Source organism: Mercenaria mercenaria, chromosome 2, assembly GCF_021730395.1.
Source record: "Mercenaria mercenaria strain notata chromosome 2, MADL_Memer_1, whole genome shotgun sequence".
Lineage (NCBI taxonomy): Eukaryota > Metazoa > Mollusca > Bivalvia > Venerida > Veneridae > Mercenaria > Mercenaria mercenaria.
Window position 1 is genome coordinate 46,238,064 of NC_069362.1, and position 13,462 is coordinate 46,251,525.

The window sequence follows — 13,462 nt, forward strand, 5'->3', positions numbered from 1 at the left end:
CATGAATAAAAAAAAAAAAGGAAAGAAAATTTGAGCTGCTCCATGAGAAAACCAACATAGTGCATTTGCAACCAGCATGGATGCAGACCAGCCTGCGCATCCACGCAGATTCGTCAGGATCCATGCTGTTCGGTTTCAAAGCCTAGTGCAATTAGAGAAACTTGGCGAACAGCATGGATCCTGAACAGACTGCGCGGATGCGCAGGCTTGTCTGGATCCATGCTGGTCGCATATGCACTATGTTGGTTTTCTCAAGGTGCAGCTCATTTGTTTCCTTGTAGCCTACAGTGAAGCAAACTACGGCCCTTGCTCTATTGGAAAAAGCTAAAAGAGGAAAGCGTAAAAAGCATAAGATGAATAAAGACAAAGAAACATTTAGCCTGAAGAAACAGAAAGAATCGAAGAAGCAGAAAAAGGACCTAAAGAAGAGAAATGAATCTAATTCGTCTGAAGATTCGGTGACTCGCAGAAGTTCTAGACTAGAAGGCAGGGTTATGGCATCCATGGAAGAGGTTTCCCTGGAAAATATTGTAATTTCCTCTTCTGAGGATGAGGGAGATGGTGTAAAGAAAGTAAAGAAAAGGGGACGTCCAAAGGGGTCAAAGAAAGTAATAGGGGAGCTTCCAAAGAAAGCTGCAGATACGGATATTGCGGATAATAAAAGTACACCAAAGAAAGATGGTGTGAAGAAGAAGATTGGTAGCCCATGTAAAAGTAGAACACCTTCGAAGAAAACAGGTACTCTAGATGGTAACAACTGATTCTGTTTTTGGTATCATGACTGTGATGTCAAAACATTTTATCATTTGGGATACATGAATAAAAAAGATGTTTATTTCCTTTTATAATTTTGGCAAAAACTGTTCATGAAATTTCCGCTTTTCATTGATAGTAAAAAAAAAGTCAGTTAAAAATGTATCAACCTTAAAGCTTAGCATTGAGACAAGATTAGCATACCCTGGTTATTACTTGGAAAATTTTGCTGTTTAAAGAGTAAACATTGATGAACTTGAACAGTTCCATAGAGTCAGTACATGATACTTTGCTTAAAGTGTGACGAAAAGTAGCAATGGGTAACATCAGTAAAGTATTTACATATGTTTGTTACCTGCTGTTGTGAAGGAGTTGGAAATTATGGAGGGACTGGTTATAGTTTGATATGTAGGAAAGTTGGTTTAGTTACAGCTGTTAATTACCACTCTAACCCACCACATAACACAGAAAATAAAATGTTAGTACCACGGCTCACCTGTACACAGCTATTACGTTGATATAATTTCTGTTTCAGGTATGAAACTTGCCCCAATGTTTTTAATGGGAAAGAATAAACCCGCTGAGCCATCACCCAAGAAACCACCTCTAGATCCAGAGCTGGTGAAACAGAGACAGCAGTTCCTTATGAGCGGGGTACCAGAAGAGTTACAAAAACAGACCGCTACCAGGATTGCTTCACAAGTAGATGCTGATTATCCTCCAATACCAAAAACCAGTCATGTTCTACAGGTAAATTGTGCATTACAGTTTAATTGCCTTCTTTTTTGACTACTTAGACTTTGATAGATGTATATTAAACAGCTTGCCATTTTGAATAATGTTTAGTTATCAGATAAATACCAAACGTATCAGACATTGAAAATTCTTAGAAAGTCGTGATTCTTGTTTTAATCTAGATAAGAATATATTCAATGATAAATTCTTAAGTGTTTTAAAGGCAGAAAGTATTGTTTGCTGAAAATTTGCTGACTGTATAGGCAGAACCACATGCCCCCAGCAAAGGTTAAACACTGGGAGTGGAAGTGTGGGATATTCTGTGACAGGGTAAAATTCCTCAGTAAATAATAATAATAAATATCTATGATGCACAATGTTGGTCTAATGTCAGAAATCTGGCTAGTGATTTTGCAAAGAGAACTAGCCGGGCTAGTTAGTTTAAATACATTTGCTTGAAATTCCAAGATTTGTCGGACCAGTATTAAATCCATCATGTGTTGGTAAATGTGAAAGCCTAAATGGGCAAATAACTGAAAGAAAACACAGGCATCACAGATTAGAATGTGATATTTTTATTCTTACAGGCTCCTGCAGATCTTGTATCATCACAGACTGGAATGATTAATGTTTGGGATTTGAGCCCTGTTGAGCTGAAACTTCGCCATGTTATTATTCCCATCTCTATCCACCCACTAGCAAGATTTACAGGAAGTCTGATAAACGGAATTGAAAATAAATCTGTTGATTTTGACAGAATGAAGGTATGTCTTTCAATATTTATCTAAAACTTAAAATATGGATTGTGATGATAAATAACATAAATTCTATCTTTAAATAGGTAAATGGCATATAGTTTTAAGATGAATTTTGCTAATATCCTTTGTACCATCTCACATTTCCTAAATTAGTGTTTTGTCAGTTTGTGAGCAACATTGATTATGGTCAAACTGTCAAAAAGACCAAATATGAACAGCCACTATTTGGATTCTGAAGACCACTGGTTCCATTTCTGATTTGAAGTACAAAATGTAGTTTAATGATATAGAGTCAAAGCTGTGCAAAGTTCCTCCTGTGAACAGAAACCTCTTAGAATGTTTCAGTATCTTAATTCAAGCAGTTTGATTGTTTAGCCGAGATATGAGCCACACCATGAGAAAACCAACAAAGTGGCTTTGCGACCAGCATGGATCCAGACCAGCCTGCGCATCCATGCAGTCTGGTCAGGATCCATGCTGTTCGCTAACAGTTTCTCTAATTACAATAGGCTTTGAAAGCGAACAGTGTGGATCCTGACCAGACTGCGTGGATGCGCAGGCTGGTCTAGATCCATGCTGGTCGCAAAGCCACTATGTTGGTTTTCTCATGGCGTGGCTCATATTTACATCAATGAATCCCTTGTTTGTTAGCTCACCTGAGCTCAGGTGAGGTTTTCTGATCGCTCGATGTCCGGCGTCCGGCGTCTATCGTCCGTCGTCTGTCAACATTTAGCTTGTGTATGTGATAGAGGCTGTACTTTTCAATTAATCTTCATGAATATTGGTCAGAATGATAACTTTGATGAAATCTAGGCCGAGTTTGAAAATGGGTCATCTCGGGTGAAAAACTAGGTCACTAGGTCAAATCAAAGAAAAACCTTGTGTATGCGATAGAGGCTGTATTTTTAGCTCACCTGTCACAAAGTGACAAGGTGAGCTTTTGTGATCGCGCGGTGTCCGTCGTCCGTCCGTGCGTCCGTAAACTTTTGCTTGTGACCACTCTAGAGGTCACATTTTACATGGGATCTTTATGAAAGTTGGTCAGAATGTTCATCTTAATGATATCTAGGTCAAGTTCGAAACTGGGTCACGTGCCATCAAAAACTAGGTCAGTAGGTCTAAAAATAGAAAAACCTTGTGACCTCTCTAGAGGCCATATATTTCACAAGATCTTCATGAAAATTGGTCAGAATGTTCACCTTGATGATATCTAGGTCAAGTTCGAAACTGGGTCACGTGGGGTCAAAAACTAGGTCAGTAGGTCTAAAAGTAGAAAAACCTTGTGACCTCTCTATAGGCCATATTTTTCATGAGATCTTCATGAATATTGGTCAGAATGTTTATCTTGATGATATCTAGGTCAAGTTCGAAACTGGGTCACGTAGGGTCAAAAACTAGGTCATTAGGTCGAAAAATAGAAAAACCTTGTGACCTCTCTAGAGGCCATATTTCTCAATGTATCTTCATGCAAATTGGTCAGAATGTTCATTTTGATGATATCTAGGTCAAGTTCGAAACTGGGTCACGTGGGGTTAAAAACTAGGTCAGTAGATCTAAAAATAGAAAAACCTTGTGACCTCTCTAGAGGCCATATTTTTCATGAGATCTTCATGAATATTGGTCAGAATGTTCACCTTGATGATATCTAGGTCAAGTTCGAAACTGGGTCATGTGGGGTCAAAAACTAGGTCAGTAGATCTAAAAATAGATAAACCTTGTGACCTCTCTAGTGGCCATATTTCTCAATGGATCTTCATGAAAATTGGTCAGAATGTTCATCTTGATGATATCTAGGTCAAGTTCGAAACTGGGTCACGTGGGGTCAAAAACTAGGTCAGTAGGTCTAAAAATAGAAAAACCTTGTGACCTCTCTAGAGGCCATATTTTTCATGAGATCTTCATGAATATTGGTCAGAATGTTTATCTTGATGATATCTAGGTCAAGTTCGAAACTGGGTCACGTAGGGTCAAAAACTAGGTCATTAGGTCGAAAAATAGAAAAACCTTGTGACCTCTCTAGAGGCCATATTTCTCAATGCATCTTCATGCAAATTGGTCAGAATGTTCATTTTGATGATATCTAGGTCAAGTTCGAAACTGGGTCACGTGGGGTTAAAAACTAGGTCAGTAGATCTAAAAATAGAAAAACCTTGTGACCTCTCTAGAGGCCATATTTTTCATGAGATCTTCATGAATATTGGTCAGAATGTTCACCTTGATGATATCTAGGTCAAGTTCGAAACTGGGTCATGTGGGGTCAAAAACTAGGTCAGTAGATCTAAAAATAGAAAAACCTTGTGACCTCTCTAGTGGCCATATTTCTCAATGGATCTTCATGAAAATTGGTCAGAATGTTCATCTTGATGATATCTAGGTCAAGTTCGAAACTGGGTCATGTGCGGTCAAAAACTAGGTCAGTAGGTCTAAAAATAGGAACACCTTGTGACCTCTCTAGAGGCGATATTTTTCAATGGATCTTCATGAAAATTGGTCAGAATGTTTACCTTGAAGATATCTAGGTCAAGTTCGAAACTGGGTCACGTGGGGTTAAAAACTAGGTCAGTAGATCTAAAAATAGAAAAACCTTGTGACCTCTCTATAGGCCATATTTTTCATGAGATCTTCATGAATATTGGTCAGAATGTTCATCTTGATGATATCTAAGTCAGATTCGAAACTGGGTCACGTGGGGTCAAAAACTAGGTCAGTAGGTCTAAAAATAGAAAAAACCTTGTGACCTCTCTAGAGGCCATATTTCTCAATGGATCTTCATGAAAATTGGTGAGAATGTTCAGCTTGATGATATCTAGGTCAGGTTCGTAACTGGGTCATGTGCAGTCAAAAACTAGGTCAGTAGGTCTAAAAATAGAAAAACCTTGTGACCTCTCTAGAGGCCATATTTTTCACGAGATCTTCATGAAAATTGGTGAGAATGTTCACCTTGATGATATCTAGGTCAAGTTTAAAAGTGGGTCACGTGCCTTCAAAAACTAGGTCATTAGGTCAAATGATAGGAAAACCTTGTGACCTCTCTAGAGGCCATATTTTTCAATGGATCTTCATGAAAATTGGTCAGAATTTTTTATCTTGATGATATCTAGGTCACATGTGCTCAAAAACTCGGTCGCTATGTCAAATAATAGAAATAACGATGTCATACTCAGTTGAACACTGGGTCATGTGGAGATAGGTGAGCGATTCAGGACCATCATGGTCCTCTTGTTCATTTAATCTTCATGAATATTGGTCAGAATGATAACTTTGATGAAATCTAGGCCGAGTTCGAAAATGGGTCATCTCGGGTCAAAAACTAGGTCACTAGGTCAAATCAAAGAAAAACCTTGTGTATGCGATAGAGGCGGTATTTTTCAATTAATCTTCATGAATATTGGTCAGAATGATAACCTTGATGAAATCTAAGCCGAGTTCAAAAATGGGTCATCTCGGGTCAAAAACTAGGTCACTAGGTCAAATCAAAGAAAAACCTTGTGTATGCGATAAAGGCTGTATTTTTCAATTCTTCTTCATGAATATTGGTCAGAATGATAACCTTGATGAAATCTAGGCCGAGTTCGAAAATGGGTCATCTAGGGTCAAAAACTAGGTCACTAGGTCAAATCAAAGAAAAACCTTGTGTATGCAATAGAGGCTGTATTTTTCAATTGATCTTCATGAATTTTGGTCAGAATGATTGCCTTGATGAAATCTAGGCCGAGTTCGAAAATTGGTCATCTCGGGTCAAAAACTAGGTCACTAGGTCAAATCAAAGAAAAACCTTGTGTATGCGATAGAGGTGGTATTTTTCAATTGATCTTCATGAATTTTGGTCAGAATGATTACCTTGATGAAATCTAGGTCGAGTTTGAAAATGGGTCATCTAGGGTCAAAAACTAGGTCACTAGGTCATATCACGTAAAAACCTTGTGTATGCGATAGAGGCTGTATTTTTCAATTGATCTTCATGAATTTTGGTCAGAATGATTACCTTGATGAAATTTAGGCCAAGTTCGAAAATGGGTCATCTGGGGTCAAAAACTTGGTCACTAGGTCAAATCAAAGAAAAACCTTGTGTATGCAATAGAGGCTGTATTTTTCAACTGATCTTCATGAAATTTAGCCAGAATGATTACCTTGATAAAATCTAGGCCGAGTTCGAAAATGGGTCATTAGGGGTCAAAAACTTGGTCACTAGGTCAAATCGAAGAAAAACATTGTGTATGCAATAGAGGATGTATTTTTCAATTGATCTTCATGAAATTTGGTCAGAGTGATTGTCTTGATGAAATCTAGGTCGATTTTGAATATGGGTTATCTGAGATCAAAAACTAGGTCACTAGGTCAAATTAAAGAAAAATCTTGTGTATGCGATAGAGACTGTTTTTTTCAATTGATTTTTATGAAATTTGGTCAGGTTGATTGCCTTAATGAAATCTAGGTCGAATTTGAATATGGGTCATCTGAGGTCAAAAACTAGGTCACTTGGTCAAATCAAAGAAAAAACTTCTGTATGTGATAGAGGCTGTATTTTTCAGTTGATCTTCATGAATTTTGGTCAGAATGATTGCCTTGATAAAATCTAGGTCGAGTTTGAACATGGGTCATCTAGGGTCAAAAACTAAGTCATATCTAAGAAAATGCTTGTTTTATCGCAAGAGACCAATTTTTTGGTCCAATCTTAATGAAAATTGGTTAGAATATTTGTTTCCATGAAATCACTAGGTCAAACATGTTTTACACTGTTATGGAGTGTTTCTTAGGTGAGCGACCTAGGGCCATCTTGGCCCTCTTGTCATTTTTATATTCTTATGCGTGTTTCAGCCAGGGTTTTTTCTAGCTAATTTGGGAACATAGCCTATACCCCCAAAATTGGGAATTTTGACGCGTAAATGTTCCAAATTGGGAAATGTTTAGTCCCACAGGATATAGTAAAGATGTGTTTAAGTACTTTCTCATACACTTGTTTCACATTGTACAACCTCTTTAAACTTACTGCCATTACAAAATTGTCCATAATTTGGTCAATGTTTGTGCAATTTTGATGAAATTTTTTTCAAAATGTAGATTGGGAATTTTTGCACTAAATTTGGGAAAAATACATACTTTTTGGCATTGGGAATATAGCCGAATAACAGCTATAAAAACGGCCGAAAAAAACCCTGTCAGCACTGCTGAAGTGTGGTTTTATTATCATACAGACTTTCAGGATTTATAGTCAAGCTGCAGTTTATTTCATTGTTCTAGAATTTCAAGCTTCATGCACCAATACCAGATGATATGATTGAGTTGTGCCAGAAAGAAATTGCTTGTTTCAACTCCACATACCCTGTTACCTCAATGTATAAAGCTTTGAAGGAAATGAAGACTGAAACTGAAAAACCTCCCCCTAAGTCAGGTAAATATCAGAAACATTAACCTGTAGTAGGAAAGATCAGTATGTGGGTTAATATCGGAATGTTGACTCAAAATAAAAAACACTTAACCCAAGGGTGTAATGTCTACTCAGTTGAAGTTAAATTTTGGAAATGTCTGTCTCAGATGAACAAATACCAGAAATCTTCATATAAGCAGGTAAATACCAGATATGTCTTAAATCAAATAAATATCAGAAACCAACTAAATCGGGTAAATATCAGAAACATTCACCTTAATCATAAGAATATCGGACACCTTAACCCGAAATCAAGTAACTGTCAGAAACCACCCAAATCATGAAAATATTTGAATTTTTTTTTTTTGAATTCTTGCAAATCGGACGACAAGAGGATTGGCAAAATAAACATGAATCGCCAGCAGGATTCATAGATTTACCAATCCTATTTTGTCGTTCATTTCACATGAATACCATAAAAAATAAATTCATTTTTGTCGAGCCCGCTTGCGGAAGCGAAGACATAGTTGTCCAAATGGCTGTTCGGTGTATGTGCGTGGGTCCGTGCGTGCAACCATGCATCCGTCCGGATTTGTTTGACCATAACTTTGACATGCATGGAGCAATTTTGTTTATATTTGGCATGAATGTTAACCTCAGTGAGACTGAGTGTCATGTGCAAACCCCAGGTTCCTATCTCAAAGGTCAAGGTCACACTTACAGGTCAAAGGTCAAATTAAAAAATATCTTTTTCCGGAGCATTTCTTCTTCATGCATGGAGGGATTTTGATGTAACTTGGCACAATTGTTCACCATCATGAAACGGAATGTCATGCGCAAGATCCGGGTCCCTAGGTCTAAGGTCAAGGTCACACTTAGAGGTCAAAGGATACAAGAATGGCAACTTTGTCCGGAGCATTTCTTCTTCATGCGTGGAGGGATTTTGATGTTACTTGGCACAAATGTTCACCTTCATGAGACGGAGTGTTTTGCGCAAGAACCAGGTCCCTAGATCTAAGGTCAAGGTCACACATAGAGGTCAAAAGTCAGATACAAGAATGACTTTGTCTGGAGCATTTCTTTTTGATGCATAGAGGGATTTTGATGTAACTTGGCACAATTGTTCATCATCATGAGACGGAGTGTCCTGCCCAAGATCCTTGAATTACTTCCCTTTGTTGTAACTATAAATAGCTTATATTCGTAACTTTTTTATTACTGGTCATAGGGAAAAATCAAGACCACTTTTCTGTAGTACAACATGCATGTTACATCCAATTTTCAGGTGTATTTTGACCTATATTGGTAAGGATTTTTGTGTGGATTTTATTTTTTTTAAGACTTTCGTCCCTTTGTTATTACTTTAAATTACTTATATTGTAACTTTTTGCAATCTCTTTTTTATTTGGCATAAATGTTTGCCTCAATGAGACAAGGAGTGTCATGTGCAACTCTCAGTCCTTTTGACAGCTGGCGGGCTCGACATGTTGCCCGTGGGCATCTAGTTTAAATGAATGTAAAGATTCTGCAAAAGTTTCTGTCTTATTATTTCATTGAAATTATTTTTATATTGCTCTTCCATATGGGTGGTTTTCAAAATAATGAAGCAAAAGTGTGACATAGGGGTTAAAAATTCAAACTTATTTCTTAGGGTGGTCATCTATTTTTTATGATAGCAAATACTTCAAATTTGAAGGAAATAACTTTGGGAAAGTGTTGAGAAATGCCAAAAAGAAAATATTTCAGCCTTTAATTCGAAAGTTCAGTGAATTTTTCGTAAGATGCGTGATAAATGTTGCAGCGTTTTATGACAAGGAAATATGTATAACAGTAATTTTTTCAACATAAATGATAAGTAATGGGTGTATGTGTATGGTTTGAAACTTTTTTAATCATATGTTTGTGGACATTGGTTTTTAAAATCACCCTTTCTGCACAAATCTGACATGAAAATAAAACTTTACCTAGAAAAGTTGTTGCTGAATGCAAAATAACTAACATGTAATTTTAAAACCTATTTTTTTCTCTCACTTTGCATGTTTATAAACCACATGCCAAATTTCAAGAATGTCCAGTTATTCTAATTTATAGAATTGTCAACTCAAAATTGAGTTATTTTACAGATGCACAGGGGACACATACTGAAGATCAGTGTAATATTCATCCATTATTAGTTTTCTATTCATAAAAAGACTAATGGTAATCAACTTTAGACAAATACTATTAAAAAATTAGTTTATTCCACAAAATAAATACAAAATTGAAAATTTTCACTACAAAAAACATTCAAAATTCAACAATGTAATGCTTTAAATGAAAAAATAAGTGACTTTATACATAACTAACACATTGAAATCTTTTAGTTTACATGCAATGCTTATTCATGGTAGAAAAATGACAAAATACCATGCATGATAAAATGGAATAGTAATATTCATACATACTTTATAATGTTACTAAAAAGGGTGCACAGGGGACAAATTGTATCAAAATATTTATTCATAGAATATGTTCATGGTAAGTAAAATTCTTTTAACTACACAATATTTACTAGTGAACATTTACATATTTAGGTAAACTTAAGAGCTTAAGAAGCAACAAAATTGATGTTTCCACTTTTAAACTAGAAAATTGGCACATTCAGAAAAAAATGCAAACAATGAATTTTAAATTGTCCAGGGCTTCTTATATAATGCTAAATTATCAAGTAATGCCTAAATTTTGCACTCACATTGCTAAGAATATAGAACTGCCACCACAAATTACAGTAATGCTATGATAATTGATATATGTCAAAAAAAGGGTGCACAGGGGACATCACTTTTGGCCCTATGAATGTTTAACAGTCAGTAATATGTGAAGTAGAACATTGCTTATGTATCTGTTGTAACTCCCTTTCAAGGAAAATAAAGTAAAATCCCATTTTATTTAAAGAATAAAAGAAATCTGACACTTAACAACTGAAAAGGTGCACAGGGGACATTTTTAGGTGTATAGACATCCATCAAGTTTCTGAAAAAGTTGATTTATTAAAGAAAAAAATCATACTATGTCTTCACAGCTGAAAGGATAAAGATCTTAGAAAAACATTAAGACTTTAGAAAAGTAATAGGGTTATGAAATTGTAGTGTTCAACATTTAAATTTAGTATTTTTTTCACTATTTTTTGTGAAGGGGGTTCCATCACAAGATGTGAAATATTGGTAACAATAAGATGTAGGTAATGAAAAGAAGTATTTTATTTAAATGTGCAGAGATTAAGTTACACAAAAAAGCCAAAGCTGTACCAATAAAGCATGGTTTTAAAAAGTAAGCCGCAGTTGAAAACTATAGTTCATGTAAAATGTCACACTTTTTTGGGTGCACAGGGGACAAAATTAGCTATATAATTTAATATAACTTTAAAACTGTTTGAGTCATTAAGCTGAAATTGCACACATTTATTGACTACATTGATTTGGATATTATTTGCCCCAAAATACATTCTAAAACTAAACTGAATTAAAGTAAGGTGAGAGAGAAGAAAAAGCTTCATTATTTTGAAAACCACCCATATTCAGAATCAATGTTGAAGACGGACATGAAGGGTATACTGGATGGTTGTACAGATATGGTGGTCATTGACGAGGGGGATGAAGATCAAGGGAAGAAAAAGAAGAAGAAAAGCCTGAAATTACAGAAGAAAGAAAAGACAGAGGAAAAGGTTGAAGAACCCAAAGTAGAAGATAAACCTAAAGTGACAGGTAAATAAAATCTTTTTATTGTGTGACTGACATCAAAATTTGATAGTTTTAAATGTAAATGATGATACCGTGAAATTACTTCATTTTGTGGGCATAAAATTTCGAGGTTTTTGCCCAAACAACAATTTCATGGGGATACTAATTAATTTGTTGACTTCAACTTTTGAAGATAGAATGAATGAAAACACAGAATCAGTGAAAATCAGTTTCTCGTGAATATTATCATTTCGCAGTAATCTGTTTATACAATAGGATGAAAATGCCTATCTAGATGTCAGGGAGTTATGTCCCAGGCAAATATATTGTTTTCCATTAACCTAGAGAATTCTGTTTCAACAGAAGATTTCCTGTCAAGTTTTTACATTATTATGCAGAGTAGTTTTAAGGTGGTAAAATAAGAATGCACTTTTAAATTGCTAGTTAAAAGAAAACTGGGGAAAATTTTTAGATGTTTCCTTTAGATATGTTAAAAGACATAGTTGTGCAGTAGATGAGGTAAGGATGAGGCAAGAAGTCAGATTTTATTAACAGTATTTTCACAAGTTTCAGTTGTAATAATTTTGATATAGCTATCAAAAATCATTTAATTTCGTGGACATAAATTTCATGGTTTTGGTCAAACAGTGATTTCATGGTAATATGAATTCTTGGATCTAAACTCAATTTAAAATGAGAGGAGGGGCCTTCATGGCTGATTGATTAAGGTGGCTGGCTTCAAATCACCTGCCCGTCATTAAGCCTCACTTAGGCGGAAGAGGAAGCCTTCCAGCTGGCTTACGGAAGGTCTGATTTTCCACCATAATACCTGAAGGGGCACTTTGGATCTTCCTATACTATGAAAGACTGGAAAGTCGCCATATGGCCTATAATTGTGTCTGTGTTACTTTAAACCCAACAAGAAACAAAACAAATTGGAATTTTACTTTTTCAATGGGATTAAATTTTGTTGATTTTCTGAATCAAGAAATCCATGAAAATTAGTCCCTCCTATAAATTATTGATTTCACAGTAATTGTCTTGTTTTACTAGGTTCGAGTCTATTGTGGACAGAGAAGTATTGTCCTGCGAAGACATCTGAAGTGTTGGGTAACTCTGGCGTAATGAAGAAGTTGAAGACATGGTTGACTGAGTGGAAACATGTACTAGACAGGGAAGCCAGAAAAGCTAGAAAATTACTCATGAAGAAAAATAGAGGGAAACAATTGCCAAGTAAAAAAGGTATGTAAAGTGCATAAAAGATGTCTAAAAAATTATTAGTATTTCCATGACATTTAGATCATAACTTAATTGTTTTATGATCAGGGTTGGCCAGTATTACCAAAGGACAGGAATTCCCATTGGTATTTACCAGTACATCCCGTCCTGAACATTATTTAAGGCATTTTAACTAAGCAGGCTTTTTTCCCTCCTTTAACAGAGGTCTGTAACAGTCGAGAGGCCGGAATTTAGTGGCTCTCCAACTTGAAATTGAGTTGTGTATTTCCCAAATTACAAATAATAATTCTTTTTGTTTTGACAAATTTAGAAGTTTCTCTGCTACAGCTGGGATTTTTTGACATTTTTTTTAGCTCATCTGATTTTTGGGAAAAAATAGATGAGTTATTGTCATCATTTGATCGGCGTTGGCGTTGCCTGGTTAAGTTTTATGTTTAGGTCAGCTTTTCTCCTAAACTATCAAAGCAATTGCTTTAAAACTTGCAACACTTGTTCACCATCAATAGCTGACTCAGTACAGCAAGAAACATAACTCCAGCTTGCTTTTTGCTGGAATTATGGCCCCTTTCAGACTTAGAAAATATCAGATTTCTTGGTTAAGTTTTGCTTTTAGGTAAACTTTTCTCCTTAACGGTCAAAGCTATTGCTTTAAAAGTTGGAGCAGTTATTCGCCATTAAAAGCTGACTCTGCACAACAAGTACCTTAACTATACATTGCTTTTTGCAAGAATTATGGCCCCTTTTGGACATTGAAAATCAGATTTCTTGGTTAAGTTTTGTGTTTAGGTCAGCTTTTCTCCTAAACTATCAAAACTATTGCTTTAAAACTTGCAGCACTTGTTCACCAGCAAAAGCCGATTTTGTACAGCAAGAAACATAACTCTATCCTG

General features: G+C 35.8%; 1 protein-coding gene across 1 annotated transcript in view; it reads left to right on the forward strand.

Annotated features, from left to right (window-relative positions):
- Nucleotides 1–13,462, forward strand: part of LOC128555093 (ATPase family AAA domain-containing protein 5-like) — a 46,380-nt gene that overhangs the window by 14,537 nt on the left and 18,381 nt on the right. Inside the window, exons 5-10 of the mRNA XM_053536501.1 lie at nucleotides 282–738; nucleotides 1,289–1,503; nucleotides 2,076–2,252; nucleotides 7,488–7,638; nucleotides 11,175–11,357; nucleotides 12,387–12,575. Coding sequence (XP_053392476.1) covers nucleotides 282–738; nucleotides 1,289–1,503; nucleotides 2,076–2,252; nucleotides 7,488–7,638; nucleotides 11,175–11,357; nucleotides 12,387–12,575 — 1,372 coding nt within the window. The remainder of the gene's footprint in view (nucleotides 1–281; nucleotides 739–1,288; nucleotides 1,504–2,075; nucleotides 2,253–7,487; nucleotides 7,639–11,174; nucleotides 11,358–12,386; nucleotides 12,576–13,462) is intronic.